This window comes from Coturnix japonica, chromosome 29 (assembly GCF_054131305.1).
Source record: "Coturnix japonica strain WE chromosome 29, WE-NBRP24, whole genome shotgun sequence".
In the NCBI taxonomy this organism is placed as follows: Eukaryota; Metazoa; Chordata; class Aves; order Galliformes; family Phasianidae; genus Coturnix; species Coturnix japonica.
In genome coordinates, this window is record NC_140691.1 from 95,925 (window position 1) to 111,491 (window position 15,567).

The following is a 15,567-nucleotide window of genomic DNA, read 5'->3' on the forward strand; positions in this document are numbered from 1 at the left end:
GGTGGCTCTATCATGCACTGTGAGGAAGGAGAGCAGGGGGTTCTCCTGTGCCCTCAGCACGTTTCTCTCTCTGCAGGCGCCTTGCTGAAGATGCTGTATTCCTGTGTCTTGCTCATGCTTGGACAAACAGGATGCTTGCCTCGAGGCGCCAGATAGAAAAGACGGGGCACGAACAACCGGTGCCTGTGCAGTGACGATCTGCCCACCAGCCACAGAGCACCACCAGAGCAGCCCCTGCCAGGCCTGATGGATGTAGGGCTCGGCTGCCCCCACTGCAGCCCCCGTAGCCCACCAGCCCAGGCTCCATGGCCCCCGGGAAGTACATCAGGCCCAGCAGCCCCTATCCACCCTGGGCATCAACACCTCTTTCAGGGGACAGGAGGGACCCAGCTGGTTTGGAAGCTTGCAGTCATCGGCTGGCACCCAAACAGCAGCACCATGGCATCAACACCACCCTCCTGTCCCCCACCACCATCCTTCAGGGGTTGACAGTGGCTCCCTCAGAGCGTCACCCGCGGGCAGCCACTGCCTCAGGGAAGCTTGAGAGGCCTGTCAGCCCCCAGTACCATCTCTGCCCTCACCCTCCCCTCCACCATCCATCAGGGGATGGAAGTGACCCCAGCAGAGTATAGACCTGGGAACATCATCCAACAGACAGACGACCATTGCCTGGGGGAAGCCAACTGGCCCAGCAGCCCCCTGCCTCCCCCAGAAACTGTCACCAACCTCCCACTTCCCTTCACCATCCTTCAGAAGGATGGAGCAGCCCCCGCAGGGTGTCAGTTTGAGGGCATCATCCGATGAGAAGTATGACAGGCCCAGCAGCCCCAAGATCCCCCCAGCACCACCTCTCTCTTCATGCCCCTCTCCACCATTGGTCAGGGGGTGGGAGCATCATCACTGGTCAACACAACAGGGGCTTCTTTCTTTAACATCCTTATTACACCTTCTGAACTGAGTATAGCTTTTCTACAAAAATTCTCAGCACCACAAATGATCATATTCAAAACATCTATAACTATATGGAATATAGATATTGTAAATTAATTCAATAAAATTCAACAACAAAACAAAATAACCAAGAAGCTGCTTCCTTCAAAAGGCAGAGTATTCTGACGAGGAGAAAACAGCAATACTAACCTCACGTCACGGTGTTGCCATCAGGGCTCAAGCTCAGGCAGCCAGCTGACCAGGGCAGAATTTGTGTTAGATGCTGCTCAGCGACAACACCCAGAATGAAGTAGCAAGGATGTGAAGTGTAGGAGACTACTTGCACTTATCACATTCTGTCTGCTGTAACAGCACTACTCAAAGATTTCTAATCAGGCCAAGATCTTTGTGAAGCAGCAGTTTGTTCATTACTGCCATCATGGGCGCACACCCCTACTGACTGTCGGGCAGGGCTGCAGTGGGGAACGCCCTCCACACGCAGCCCTGGGCAGGCAAGGGCTGTCGGTGCACAGTGCCACAGGCTCTTTGCCATCTGCCCACATATGGGCTGGCTTTGCACTGCCAGGCACATTGTCTTGCCTGGGCATTGCAGGTCCTTGCTTGGTGGTATGCAGAGACAATGGGGCCAATCCTTGATGGTTTTGCAGCTTGTTCCCACTTTGAAGTGGAGGTTTGGCAGGAAGGTCAGGAGACACAGCTGGGATGGCTGTGCAACAGCATGCAAATGGTACCAGTTTGACAAGGGATGTGTTGGGCCTGTCCTCCAGCCCCCTCCATCCTATGCAGAATGCCACTCCCAGCAGCACAGGTGCCATTTTGGAATCTTCCCCATGGCACAGCTGTCATAATTCCCCCCTTTTCTTCTTTATACTCTGTTGATTTCTGCAATTCTTTTCTAAGGTACAATCCTATGTACATATCTTCCTCACTCTCTTCATTCTCCAGTTCTTCTAGTACCATCATTTTGTCCAAGTATGGTGATGGCCATATTGGCATTTGCTTTGTTAGTGCTGTCTCAGTCAGTCATTTAGCTTGGAGAAGAGCAGTTTGTTCTGAATTGCCTTGACCTGTTAACAGACCATCTCTTTGACCTGACTTCGAGTGGAAGCAGTTTTTCATTATAATTCACTGTGTTTGAAGTAGCGTAACAGTGTATGCAACGCTAGGCTTTGGAAAGTCACAGAGCTGCGTGTCATCAACAGAAGTGACAAATCACATCATGCTGATTAATGGCATTACCTGAAGGAAGATAGTGACATGACATTGCATTAAATGGGATCAAGAACCTTAAGGGCATCCTATGATAACGTCTGTATTGGGCAGAGGACGAATCTCCTTTCACTGCAGTCATCTGCTTGTTAAAACAAGACTTAGGTCTAGTCAAGGAAGACCTAGTCTAACATGCTGTACAATGCAAGGATGTGTTATGATGTTATACTGCACCATCAACACTGCTAACTGTGCCTTTCTGATAACCAGTGCTAAAACTACCAAATTGACTCCATTAATAAATCATTAAAAAGCTCAGATGAGCTGCTTGTATGCTACAGCATGACTGGCACCTCAGAGGATTTCCCAGTAGAAAGGATTTGTCACTTAATACAGTCTGAGTAGGTGAAATTGCCTCTGCTATACATTTAGTGTTGTCGGACCTGAAGGCAAAAGGTCAGCGTGCTGGGACAAACAGCCACACACCAATCTGGTTAAATATAGCTGCGTCCATTTATTGCACGAAAAGCCATACTTTTATAGCAGACAGACGAGGGCGTCCAAAAAATCACACACCCTAATTGGAGGAAAGCTACTGCAATAACAACCCTAAAACCCCCCTTCAAAGTCTTGAGCCATTCATTCTTATCCTAGAGGTGTCCTTGTTTCTCATACTGTTTATCCTACTCCGCAGCTGCTGCTCTGTGAAGTCCTTATCTTGATCCATGGCTGCTGCTCTGTAAAATTCTTCTTGTATTACCACATTTCCCCCCTTTTTATTAATTACCAAGCTAGTACCTATAGAATAACAACACTACTTATATTAATAACATAACCACTATAACTCAATCAAGACCTCGATTAACAATGCTCTAAAAGTGAAAAAAGAGACAAGTCAAACACAGCATAACAACATTACTGTTAAGACTACTAAAAAGAACAGACATGTTTGCTCTGCAACCTAAGTTTCTGCAACCTGGAAATAAATCCCTGAGGGTCCCATTGTGTTATTCTGTAACTAGTTAGGAAAAGTCTTCAACTTTCATATACTCTGATATATTGATTTTTAATGACCACTAAAATTTGTGCAGCAAATGCTTTTAGGATGCTCATAACCATGCTTTTGAGCTAATAATTGATTAATGATCACACAATTTTATGAGGTAGCACATCAAATAGAACCAGTTTTAGAGGAACAAATGTACTAGAGTATCACTAGGGGCATTATTACTTACTGACCCTTGAGAAACAGCAAACCGTGTTGGTGGTGGATGCGACAGGTAGTGCCAACAGGGCGTCCCCTGCTTCAAAGGGCACCTTTCCTCTCTCACTCACCACAGATTCTCTCCTGCATTCAGGGTCTGAAGGATTTCTTCCAGTTGTGCACCATATCCGTGTGGCCAGTGCGTGATACAGAGCCCAAGTGGAACACCCGCTTGGAAAATGAAATAAACTATCAAATTTAGTTCTATTTGCATGCACTTTTGTCTCAAGTGATGCATAGTCATATTTTAAAAATCCCAATTAGTTGGATGTAAGAGAGGTATTCATTCTATGATACAGGGTCATCCCTTTGCCTGGGATTCCTTTCCAGGTTTTGTCTTTGCAAATTAAGAAAAGCTAATTAATAGGCTGATAACATCATAACCAAGCAGTACTAATACATTAAAAAAGCTATTCCCATAGATTCTAGCACTGATTACATCAAGTCCTGTTGAATACACATTTGATCTATTACTAAAATAGAAGAAGCTCACAACAACCTGGATAATGCCTAAAACTCTAATTCTTGAGACTACATTGGTAACACAGAAAATCACACACTATGTCAAACCATTACTAATATTATCTATAACACAACAAATTACAAAGCAGTACCACTAAGTAAGAGGCACACAATCACAGTTATTATAAAGGCTGGATGCTATTTTCTGCCTTCAAATGAGACCAAACATATCATGCTGGAAACCACGTAGGGCCAGTCCCTGTGGAAATACGAGCATATCCACGACCCCAAGTTATCAGTGGTAGGGGACTGTCCCAAAGTCCTGTGGCCATATTCCAAGCATTAACCATAGGCTGTTCCTTTAGCATTAGGGAAGCCTCAAAATGACAATCCACATTAGCTGTATATGCACGATCACAATTCAAAAAATTCAGCACAAGCAAAGCCTTACATAATTTTTGTTGTGGTGTGCCTCCCATATTCCCCCTTTTTTGTTTAGTAAGAATGGATTTCAATGTTTGATGAGTGTGCTCAATGATAGTTTGTCCAGTGGGAGACTGAGCAGTGCCTGTAATATGTTTAACACCCCATTCTTGGAGGAAAGTTTGAGTGGCCAGTCCATCCTTGTCTTTACTGAAGTTATGTGCAGGCATGTCTGGGTGTATGCAGCCATGTCCGGGCATTTCCCTGTATGGGCACTGCATCTGGCCCTCATGTGAGTGCTCACCACCACAGTGTCAGAGATGAAGAATCCTGTCGCTTTTGGCTTTGCCCACACTAGTGAGGTCACTGTGAAGGGAAGACTGGGGGACTTAAGGGTCTCTCCACAACTACCCATCCCATAATCTCCTCTTTGTCAGTCAATCAAACCCCATCTCCCCCCATGTTATAACTCAGTGGTCACCTTGTGATCCCTTATTGCACTTCAAAGACCCAGCTGCTCCTGCTCACCTCCAAAAGCACTGACACTCTGGTGTGTACCTTGGGCCTGGCCATGGCCATGGTTGGCATCATCACAGGCACCGTTCTCAGTGTCAAGGTCACGCAGATGAATGGTGCCCATAGCCAGAGGAGCCTGCTGCAATGAGAGGGCAGCATCCCATGTGCCCTCATAGCCCCACATCCCCATCCTGACCCACACATCCCCTTCTGTGGGACCTGTCCTTGGGGTGCTTGGTCAGAGGAAAGGTGCTTGGAGACAGCCTGGCCCCACTGCTGACCTGTTTCACTGCAGTGTTTGTGGCCCTGTGCAACGGTGCTAGGAGGTCTGGGAGGTCCATGAGGGCAACTGCTGATGACCAAAAGGGACCATGGGAGAATGTGAAGTGTTTACAGTGGGATCTCAAGATGAGGGAAAATGGGGTAAGAATGGGGTGACAAAGAGGTGATTATGGGAGTATCTTGGGATACTCCCAAGTGACACCAGTGCGACTGTTGGGTGACCATGAAGTTACAATGAAGGAACCGGTGGTGCAGTGGTAGGAATGCTGCGTTGCAACACTGGGGCCCGGGTGTTTGAATCCCCCTGTGGTGCAAGTGGTAGAAGCGTCGCTCTGCAGCACAGAGGCTCGAATCCCGGGGGCTGGACTCGATGATCTCCAAGGTCCCTTCCAACCTGCACGAGACTGTGATACTGTGAACTATGGGGTGACCATGAAGAGACCATGGGCAGAATACTGTGTGGCCATGAATTAACCATGCAATGATACATGTATGACCATAGAGTGACCACAGACTGGAAAGGATGGGAAGAGCCTGGGGAGTGGTACAGGAAGCAACTGAGTGTCCCACAGAAAAATGATGGGGAGCAGTGAGCAGGAGGGCTGGGTGGTATCACTGGTCTATAGTGAGAGCGCTGCCTCACAGGGCTCCCTCTTATACTTGGCCACCATGAAGTACAGAAGGGGGTGGAGAAATTGAATGAAATAATGAAATGAAATGAAATGAAATGAAATGAAATGAAATGAAATGAAATGAAATGAAATGCTGTCTGCATCCCAATGCTGCCCTCCACATCTCCTTAATGGGCAGCTGCCCTTGAGTGCTGGAGCAGACATGGGGTGGCAAAAAAGATGAGCATGGTGAGAGCACTGGATGATCATGAGTTCACTATGAATGGACTGTGGGAACTGTGGATCAGTCAGGGGAGAGTGGTGTGAGCAAGAGGGCACTGGAGCAAATAGTGGGTGACACTGAGAAGACAATGGGCAGACAGTGGCATTTCTTTCAGGTGACCATGTGGAGATGACAGGAGAGATATGAGGAGAACATAGTGTGAGAATGGGATGATGAAGAAGTGACTGTGGCGTGAGTATGGTGAAACCACGGGGTGACCACTGGATGACCACGGCAATGCCATGGAGGGACCGTGGGGCCATCCGTGGGGCTCAGCCAGTGGGTGGAGCCCTGCGAGTGACACGGCTGTTCCCAGGCAGAGCAGCAGCACTGAGCATTCCTCGGAGAAGACAGACACACGGATGCCAACACAGGATAGCGCTGTCGTGCCAGGGCTGATCGAAGTACCCTCAATGGAGATCTGCCTGGAAACGGCTGATGCCGCCCGGCCCAGGCACTCACTGCTCCAGAGCAGCGGCGCGGGCTGCCGGCGCCCTTCATCCTCCGACCGCAGCCATGGGGAGCGGCCGAGTCCTGGTGGCTGGGGCCGTGCTGGTGGCACTGGTGGCGCTGAGAGCACGGCTGGCCGCTAGCACGCGGCCCTCGGGTGAGTCACGGTGTGGGGATGCTGCGGGGTGGTCCCTCCCGGTGTCAGCCCCGTGCGCAGCGCTCGGAGCTCCGACGCTCAGGACGCCGGCGCCAACGGCACCGCTGCTGTGGTGAGCGTGGGGGGGCCGGGACGGAGAGAGGATGGGACGGGGCTTTTGGGTCTTTCGAGGGGCATCTGGGCTCCCTGACAGTGCCCTCTCCCCGCAGCATTTTTCCAGTGGAGTGCTACAATTGAGTGCCACTTCCTCAATGGCACCGAACGGGTGAGGTTTCTGGTCAGGCACGTCTACAACCGGCAGCAGTACGTGCACTTTGACAGCGATGTTGGTCTCTTTGTGGCCGATGCAGTCCTGGGAGAGTCTTCTGCTAAATTCTTCAACAGCCAGCAGGACGTGCTGGAGAAGAACAGGGCTGCGGTGGAAATGCTCTGCAACTACAACTACGAGATAGTGGCCCCTTTGATGTTGAAGAAGAGAGGCGAGTTCATGCGTCCCCAGAGCTTGTTATAGGTGCAGCACTGTTGAGCACATGCAGTGCTCTCACAGCCTGTCCCCAACACTCTCCTCTCTCTCCCCCGGCAGAGCCCAAAGTGAGGATCTCTGCACTGCAGTCGGGCTCCCTTCCCCAAACCGACCGGCTGGCTTGCTATGTGACAGGCTTCTACCCGCCTGAGATTGAGGTGAAGTGGTTCCAGAACGGGCAGGAGGAGACAGAGAGTGTGGTGTCCACAGATGTGATCCAGAATGGGGACTGGACCTACCAGGTGCTGGTGGTGCTGGAGACCAGCCCAAGACATGGGGACAGCTATGTGTGCCAGGTGGAGCACGCCAGCCTGTGGCTGCCCATCACCCAGCTCTGGGGTAAGGCCCCCAGCCCCTGTCCAGATGTGGGGGGAGCTTGACCTTCATAACCTGAGTCCCCCTTCCTGTCCCTGCAGAGCCCCTGGTGGATGAGGGCAGGAGCAAGCTGCTGATGGGTGTCGGGGGCATTGTGCTGGGGCTCATCTGCCTGGTGCTTGGTCTCTTCCTCTTCCTGCACAGTAAGAAAGGTGAGCAGTGGTGGTGGTGGTGGTGCGGGGAGAGGGGTGGTGGTGATGGTGGCAGTGAGCTGTGAACATGCTGATCTTGTCTGGCTCAGTTTCAGGGCAATGTGATCCAACCACGCCAGGTAATGTCTCATCCTCCCAGTGACATTACTGTACTAGGAGGAACCCCAAGCCCACTGTGGTCCTCATTTCAATTCCTTTCCATACAGGGGTACTGAGCTAGCTGCCCCACACTGCTGTTCCACCAGCATGCCCTGCACTCCCCAACCCAGAGCTTGAGTTTCCCTTTGGGTTATTACCATGTTCCCTGCTGCCACTGCCAAGCCTATCACGAAGATGTTGACTCCACAGTTCTGCTTCTTTACTGTGATCACCCAATGATACCTCCGTGTTCCCACTGTGATCGCCTAGTGGTCATCTCTTTGTCACCCCATCACAACACCATCTTTGCCCCACATGACCCACACTATTTCCAATGGTTACTCTACGATGGCCAAACTTTCCCCTTCTGATCACTTCATTCTCAAGCTATTTTTCCGTGTGTTTTTCCTACTAACCTCATGGTCATCCAGTGGTGCCACCATTTCTCAGCATAGTCCACCCATGGCCTCACCAAGAATATTCCATGGTCATCCTATGGACACCTGTTTGACACCCCATTCTCACCCACAGTCACCTCATGGTTGCGTTATGTTTTGGCTGTGACACCTCATGATAAGTGTTCCTGTCACAGTGTCCTGGTTCCAGCTCGGATACTGCTTGGTGACTCAAGAATCCATGGAGCTTGGCAGTGGGATGGGGCCACAGTGGGGACCAAATGTCAGAAGGAGTCCTGCAAAGCCATGCTGTCTGCAGACAAATGCCGCCACTTGGCTCTGCTGTTCCCTGCCCCTTGCTCCCAAGCATGCTGGGAAGCTCCTTTCCAGTAGGTCAATGCTAACCTGTATGGATAGATGAAGGCAATTTTTCATACTTGCTTCTGTTGAAATTCATCATGTTCTTGTCTGCCAAACTGTCAGATATGAACTGTCGGTTCATATCTTGTTGAATGGCAGCACAGACTTCTGGTATGTCAGCCACTCCTCCCAGTGTTGTACTTGCTGAGTGTGCACTCTATCCCTTCATTCAGGTCACTGATGAAGATGTTGAACAAGATTGGACCCAGAATCACCCCCTGGGAAACACTGCTAGTTACAGGCCTTCAAGCAGACTCTGAAGCAATAATCCCAACCCTCTGAGCTCTGCCAGTCAGCCAGATCACAATCCACCTCACTGTTCTCTTACTCTTCCTAGGAATGATTAATTGGGATAATTCAGGCTGGGTGGCCTGCAGTAGACTCTCACTTTATTGCCTTGCCCCTTAAACCTTACTTGAGGGCTCTCAGCCACATCATTAGGAACAGCAAGTGCCATGCATTTCAGCCCACCATTACCAACAGCAACACCATACTATCTCGCTTGCCTTGCCTATCTGTCCTGGAGAGCCATCCTGTACACACAGCACACATATCACAGAAACCTTCCCACCACACCTTGCTTATGCTAATGATGTTGTAGCTCCAGGACCAAGCTAGAAGCTTCTAGCTCTTCCTGCTTACACCTCATACTGTGTGCATTGCTATAGAAATGTTTTTCAGTGTGCTCCAGTGCGCCCAACTCCATGTGGAGCAGATCCAAATGCTTTGTCAGCACACCGTGCCTCCAACTTTTGATTGATACCAAGACAAACAAACAAACAAACAAAACGCATAACAACCATGCAGATGGAGACCTGGAGAGCTGCTCATTCTCTGTTGAGCTCTGTCTGTGAGGCTGCACCAGCTCCGGGCTGTGAAGATCTTGTGTACTACGCAGAGGGCAAACATATCTTCTGGGTGGATACAACTGCTGGTTGAACTGGCTGAGTGACAGAGCCCTCCCTGCATACCCTCCTGTGTAAGTCTGCGTTAGGAAGGGAGATGGGGCTGTGTGCCAAACAGCCTTCCCCCGGAAGCATGCAGGGACCTGGAGTCAGACCTTCTTGCACCTTTCCCTGTCCTTCTACCACACTTTGTCTTTTATTTGGAGAAAGTAGGGCCAGGGCACAATGAAAACAAAAGCTCCAGGACAACTCAACTACTTTATACTCCTCCTTCCCTTTTCCCCTTTTCCACCCCACAAAAAGGCCATTTGCCACACAAGGGATGCAATGATCAGGTGTATGAGGAGCTAAGCAAACGAAGCTTAACTTCCAAGGCTTGTCTCTTCCATGTGGCTTCTCTGAGGTCTAACACAAGGATGAAGGGATTAGCCAGTCCTGTGAAAACTTGCAGATAGGGTGACCTCTTCTGCTTGCAGGTCATTTTTAGTAAATCTCCAAGAGACATTTTACTGTTCTCCTTATCCTTGTACATCAGTGGACTGTGTTGCTGCCAGCAATGACAGTCAGGGTGAATGGATGGGGAGATGCTCTCAAAGTGCCTACAACTAGGTGGACAGAATAATGGACTGGCACTAATATAGCGATAACCATCTTCCAGCTTTATTATGCAAAATAAAAGAAAATAAAAAACCCACATTCCCTACAACAAGGTGTACATTCTTACTGTGCTAATCAAACACAGCTGAGACCTGATTACTCCCCTAGGCATCCAGTTCAGACTGGCTGTTGCCAGACTTCCTCATTAACCATCATATGGGTCAGTTCAAGTAGCCTCTTGGTATACTGTGTTGCTCAGCTCCAGCTGCATCAAATCATGTGGCCCCATTCCATCAAAAAACATCTCCACAGGTCCCCCTTTTTCTTTTTGAGCAACCCACAATATTGATCACAATACAACAAACAACAATTATCAATAACAGAATCAACAGCATATGCAAACTCTCCTTGATTATGCCTCTGATTCAAGCCGGAATGTCTATAAACATTGAAGTCAACCACTGGTCTATAGGACTAATATTCCTTTAATTTTCCTCATGCACTTCTTAAGGTAACTAACTGACTTATAAATTGATTCACTGTGATCACTGGTTAACTTCCCTAAATAGCAAGGACCTCCTTCCACATTAGCCGAAATTCCCTGCCAAACTCTACTTCCACGTATTAGAAGCACATCTGAATTAAGAAAAAGTATGCCAATTAAACATGTCCAGAACAGATCAGTGGCTGATGCCATGGCTGAACAGAATTCCAGCATATTATTCACATCAGCCCAAATTACCCAGAGATTGGCCCAAGGGTCAATCCTATGAATCGCTGACACTCCTATCAGGAGGCCCAACAGGACCAGCATGGTGCCAGGGATGTGCTTTTGTCCATCACGCTGGGACCCACTGTGGCCCATGATTGATGGAAACACAGGCATAACCCTGTCCCATGAATAATAACGATACCAGAATCTGCGCTGTTGTCCTGAATACTCAGGAAATTGAGTGGTGATGATGATGATGATGATGATGATAATAATAATAATAATAATAATGAGTTTCTCCCGTGAGTCCTGTATTTCCAGATATTTCTCTGTCTGCCCCTACAGGAGTTGATGGGCTCTTCTATGATAGCTTTCCCAGGTGGAGAGTGGGGTATCCCTGTAACATGCTCCACCCCCCATGATATAAGGAACTGGAGTGTACCCAGGACTGTTATCGGTCTTTATTTGTTGTGGCACCCCCATTACAGCAAAGCATGCTGTGAGATGTTTGCACACGTGCAGCCCTCTTTCTCCAGAAAGAGCAATGGCCCACAGAAGCCCTGAATATGTGTCTATAGAGACATGCACATACTTCAGGCAACCAAAAGATGGTACAGGTGTGACATCTGTCTGCCATACTTCTAAAGCCTTTAGCCCCCGTGGTTTTATCCTGATACCAATCCTGGGATCGTGATGACTACATTGACCACATGCCTTAATTATCCCCACAACCCCTGCCTGTGTGAGGATGAATTGCCGCCAAAGCGCTCGATCATTCTGGTGAAACATCTCGTGGGAATGTCACGCCTTTTAACAGGGGGCTGTACTACAGCACTGACCAATGCATCAGCTCATGCATTTCCTTCACCTAACCCTCTATTCCATTGGTGACTTCGGATATGGATCATGAAACACTCCACTGTATGACAGTTAATTGCTGAGTGAGAAGCGCAAAATAACTCTTGAAGCCACGTGCTTTTCTCCTGATTAAGGAAGGCGCTTTCAATTCATTGCACAACCCCGGCTACATATAGCAAATCTGTGACTGTGTTGACCGGGTATTCAAGCCAAGTCAGCAATGTCCAATGAACAGCAGCCAATTCCTGTACCTGCAGTGAGTCCCCAGCTGCCCCCTAATCATGTGCAAACACCACATTTGTGGTGTGTGCCCCGGTGGCGCAGTGGTTAAGGATGCCGCCTTGCAACACTGGGGCCCGGAGTTCGAATCCCCCCTGTGGCGCAAGTGGTAGAAGTGCCGCTTTGCTACACAGAGGCTCGAATGCCGGGGGCTGGACTCGATGATCTCTAAGGTCCCTTCCAACCCGCACGAGACTATGATGACTATGATGATACTATGATACCAGCAACCCCCTTCTTGCCAAGGGCAAGTGCCCCTATGAGACCATCTGCCTGCACCCATGAATACTGTGCTCCCTTTTACTGGTTTCTCCCTGACCTTCAGCCTGGCCACCCACGTGAGTCGTGAGGAAACCTGCCACAGTGTACCCTTCACCTGCTGCAAGTTCACTTGTCCTGTACAGCCTAATAAGCTCATCTGCAAAGGGGTAGAATTTCGAAGGCACCACTCAAAGTCCTCCTATGCTATCGGTATACTAATGGAGTTGGGCTCCCTGCCACTAACATCCACTATTCTGGTCATGCCTTTGCATATCAACTCTCCTGATGTCTCCATTTGGGTTTGCACAATACTACGAGGCTGAATCTGTGGGAAAACCCATTCCAAAACAGCCAGAAGGTGCTCTGCTGGAGCGTTGGGGGCAACCACGATACCTGCCGCAGGGCCAAAACCTGAAAACCCTAGAAAGAAACCTGGAGAACTAGGAAACTGCTTCCTTGCTTGAAATCCAATCCTGTCGTCAGTGGCACTTCCCAAACCTAGGGCCATTTTTCCCCCTTTTTGTTTTTGCCACTGACAAATGAGTGCAAAGGGAAGGGACTCATGATTAACTAGAACTAATTATAAGGTCTGCTCAGGATCATATATGGGCTTATGAGATCTACCTAGAAAATCCAGTGAACTATCTGCTGACTGGCTTCCAACTGCAGCCTGTATTCAGTTTTATACTGTTTATACTGTTTTATACAGTTTATATTGTTTTTCCCTTTCTGCTCATCCTGGCAGCATGTGTGCTGGCCTTCAGAATTAGAGTAAGACCTTCAGCTTTTAAACACTCTCTCATTTTTATTTATTAACTTCAATTCCAATTACATTGTATTATATTGTGTTACCTCGCATTCTGATATATTTTTTTAGTAACTTTGCTTTCCTTCTCAGACTGTTGCCACTGTTTTGATGTTAGGCCTGTCTCCCTACCCTTTTCCCTTTACCCCTTTTTCTTCTTCCCCTTTTCCCCTTTGCCCTTTTTCCTTTCCCCATTTTCCCTTTTCTGGCGTGTGGGTTCGTGGGTCCTCCTGCTGCATCAGTCATGGAACCAGGCTGAACCACTCTGTAAACTGCTGTCATGTACTGAAAGCGCTGATGGTGCTGCAGTACAGAACTATATTTGAAGCCCTTCCCACACTCAGTACTTAATGGGTCTCTCTCCTTTGTGTATGCGCTGGTGGCCCATGAGGTGGGAATTGGTTTTGAAGCTCTTTGGACAATCAGGGGACTTAAAGGGTCTCTCCTCTGAGTGAATGCGCTGATGGCAGGTGAGATGGGATTTCCATTTGAAGCTTTTTGTACAATCTGAACACTTGTACAGTCTCTTCACCGAGTATACACAGTGGTGGCTAACAAGGCTGGAATTCCTTTCAAGGATTTTTTCATTCTCAGCACTTGGGTTCTGCCTTTTCTCCTGACACATTTCCTTGCTCCCTGCATCTTCAGTCTGCTTTTGACCTGTGCTGGAGTCCAGGGAGATCCTCACAATCTCTCCTGGAGGGTTTCTCTGCTTTTGATTGTAAAGATAAGCAGAAGCAAGACAAGCAGGCTTTTTCAGGGGTGCTGTTTGAAGGAGCTGACCACTGCAAAAGGTGATAATAATTGTGGATATCAAAGAAGGCACCACTTCCTGCTCGTTTATCTGTTGGGCCAGGAGTGAAAAGAAGAAAAAAGAACAGAGAAATGGGGGATAAAAGGCCCCCATTAAACTAGAGACTTTGGAGACAAACTCCCAAAGACACTTTTGACACAGAATTCTCTGAGGGGAAAACCTCTTCAGAAGAACCTCTCGACCAGCTTGCTGTGGAGCTTCATGGTCTCCTCCCATCCCCCACAGTGATCAGACGAGTTCCTGAGATCAACGGACCTACTACATACCTTGGCTGGACCCACGGTGGTGGCTATCTCTTTTGCTCTCTACAGATACTCCTTGCTTATATTTCCCATCGCCCATCTTCCCTTCCCCATCTCCCTAAACGGCTAGGACTTATAATAAACTAGTCAGACCAACATTTGAACCGTTGTTTCTTAATCACACGCTGGGTATACATATATCAATGAACCTTGCCTCCCTCCTATAAATTGGAGTGAGACACCTGGGAGAAGGCAAAACCCAACCTCATCACAACCTCCCTTCAGGAAGTTGTAGAATACAGTGAGGTCTCCCCTGAGTCTCCTTTTCTCCAGACTGGACAATTCCATCTTCCTCAGCTGCTCCTCATAAGACTTGTGCTCCAGACCCCTCACCAGCTTTGTTGCCCTTCTCTGGGCACATTCCAGGGTCTCAATGTCTTTCTTGTAGTGAGGGGCCCAAAACTGAACACAGCACTCGAGGTGCAGCCTCACCAATGCTGAGTACGGGGGATGATCACCTCCTTGCTCTTGCTGGCCACGCTATTTCGAACATAGGCCAGGATGCCGTTGGCCTCCTTGGCCACCTGGGCACACTGTTGGATCGTGTTCAACCGAGCATCAAAAAACACCCCCAGGTCCCTTTCATCTTCTCAGTCATCCAGGCACTTTGCCCCAAGCCTATAGCGCTACATGGGGTTACTGTGACCAAAATGCAGGACCCGGCACTTGGCCTTGTTGAACCTCACCCTATTCACCTCAGCCCAGCGATCCAGCTAATCCAGATCCCTCTGAAGTGCCTCCCTACCCTCAGGCAGGCCCACACCACCTCCCAGCTTGGTGTCATCTGCAAACTTACTGCGGGTGCACTCAATGCCCTGATCCAGGTCATCAATAAAGATATTAAGCAAGATGGGCCCCGGTGCCGCCCCGGCGCGTGATGATGACACCACATCCGGCCTGGAGCGGAAGCAGAGTGCGGACGGAGGAGGGGATTGGAGGGCGTGGGGCCCGCCAGCCGGAGTGCGTGCAGAGAACAGCGTTACGTCTTTGATGCCGTTACCCAATGCTGATCTCTTCCTCCCGTGGTTCCGCACCTATCTGCTGAGCATGCAAAGACTATCAGAGACCCCTGATGAAGTGAAAAGGCTCTTCTGAAAATAACTATTAGTAAAATATTTCTCTTGTTAGTTCTAATGCAGAAACAGCACCCCACTCCTACAGTTCCCCCCCTTTTTATACATTGTTGATTTCTGCAATTCTTTTCTAAGTATGATTTTATAGACATATTCCCCTTCTTGACTTTCTGAATTCCCCATCTCCTGTAATATCATCATTATACCCGAATACGGTAGTGGCTCAGTTGGCATTTACTTCAGCAGTGCTGTCTTGATCAGTCACTGTACCAGTTCCCTCACACAGGGGATAGCACAGCAACTGATGGCCATCAAGGTTCTTGCTACTATAATCAAAGAAGCAAGTATGG

At 48.8% G+C, this 15,567-nt stretch overlaps 1 protein-coding gene across 19 annotated transcripts in view; it reads left to right on the forward strand.

Annotated features, from left to right (window-relative positions):
• Positions 1-11,392, forward strand: part of LOC107317826 (class II histocompatibility antigen, B-L beta chain-like) — a 23,337-nt gene extending 11,945 nt beyond the window's left edge. For 8 of the 19 annotated variants that reach the window (XM_085525144.1, XM_085525145.1, XM_085525148.1 and 5 more), the window contains one exon: positions 77-1,075. In XM_085525144.1, the coding sequence (XP_085381270.1) occupies positions 77-194 (118 nt within the window). In that variant the 3' untranslated portion in view covers positions 195-1,075. Of the gene's footprint in view, positions 1-76; positions 1,076-6,116; positions 6,194-6,292; positions 6,609-6,817; positions 7,088-7,191; positions 7,471-7,547; positions 7,659-7,747; positions 8,628-8,784; positions 10,211-11,170 lie in introns of those variants that run through there. The other 11 variants (XM_032446486.2, XR_014937845.1, XR_014937843.1 and 8 more) reach the window with 11 other exon arrangements.
• Positions 11,393-15,567: the final 4,175 nt, after the last annotated feature.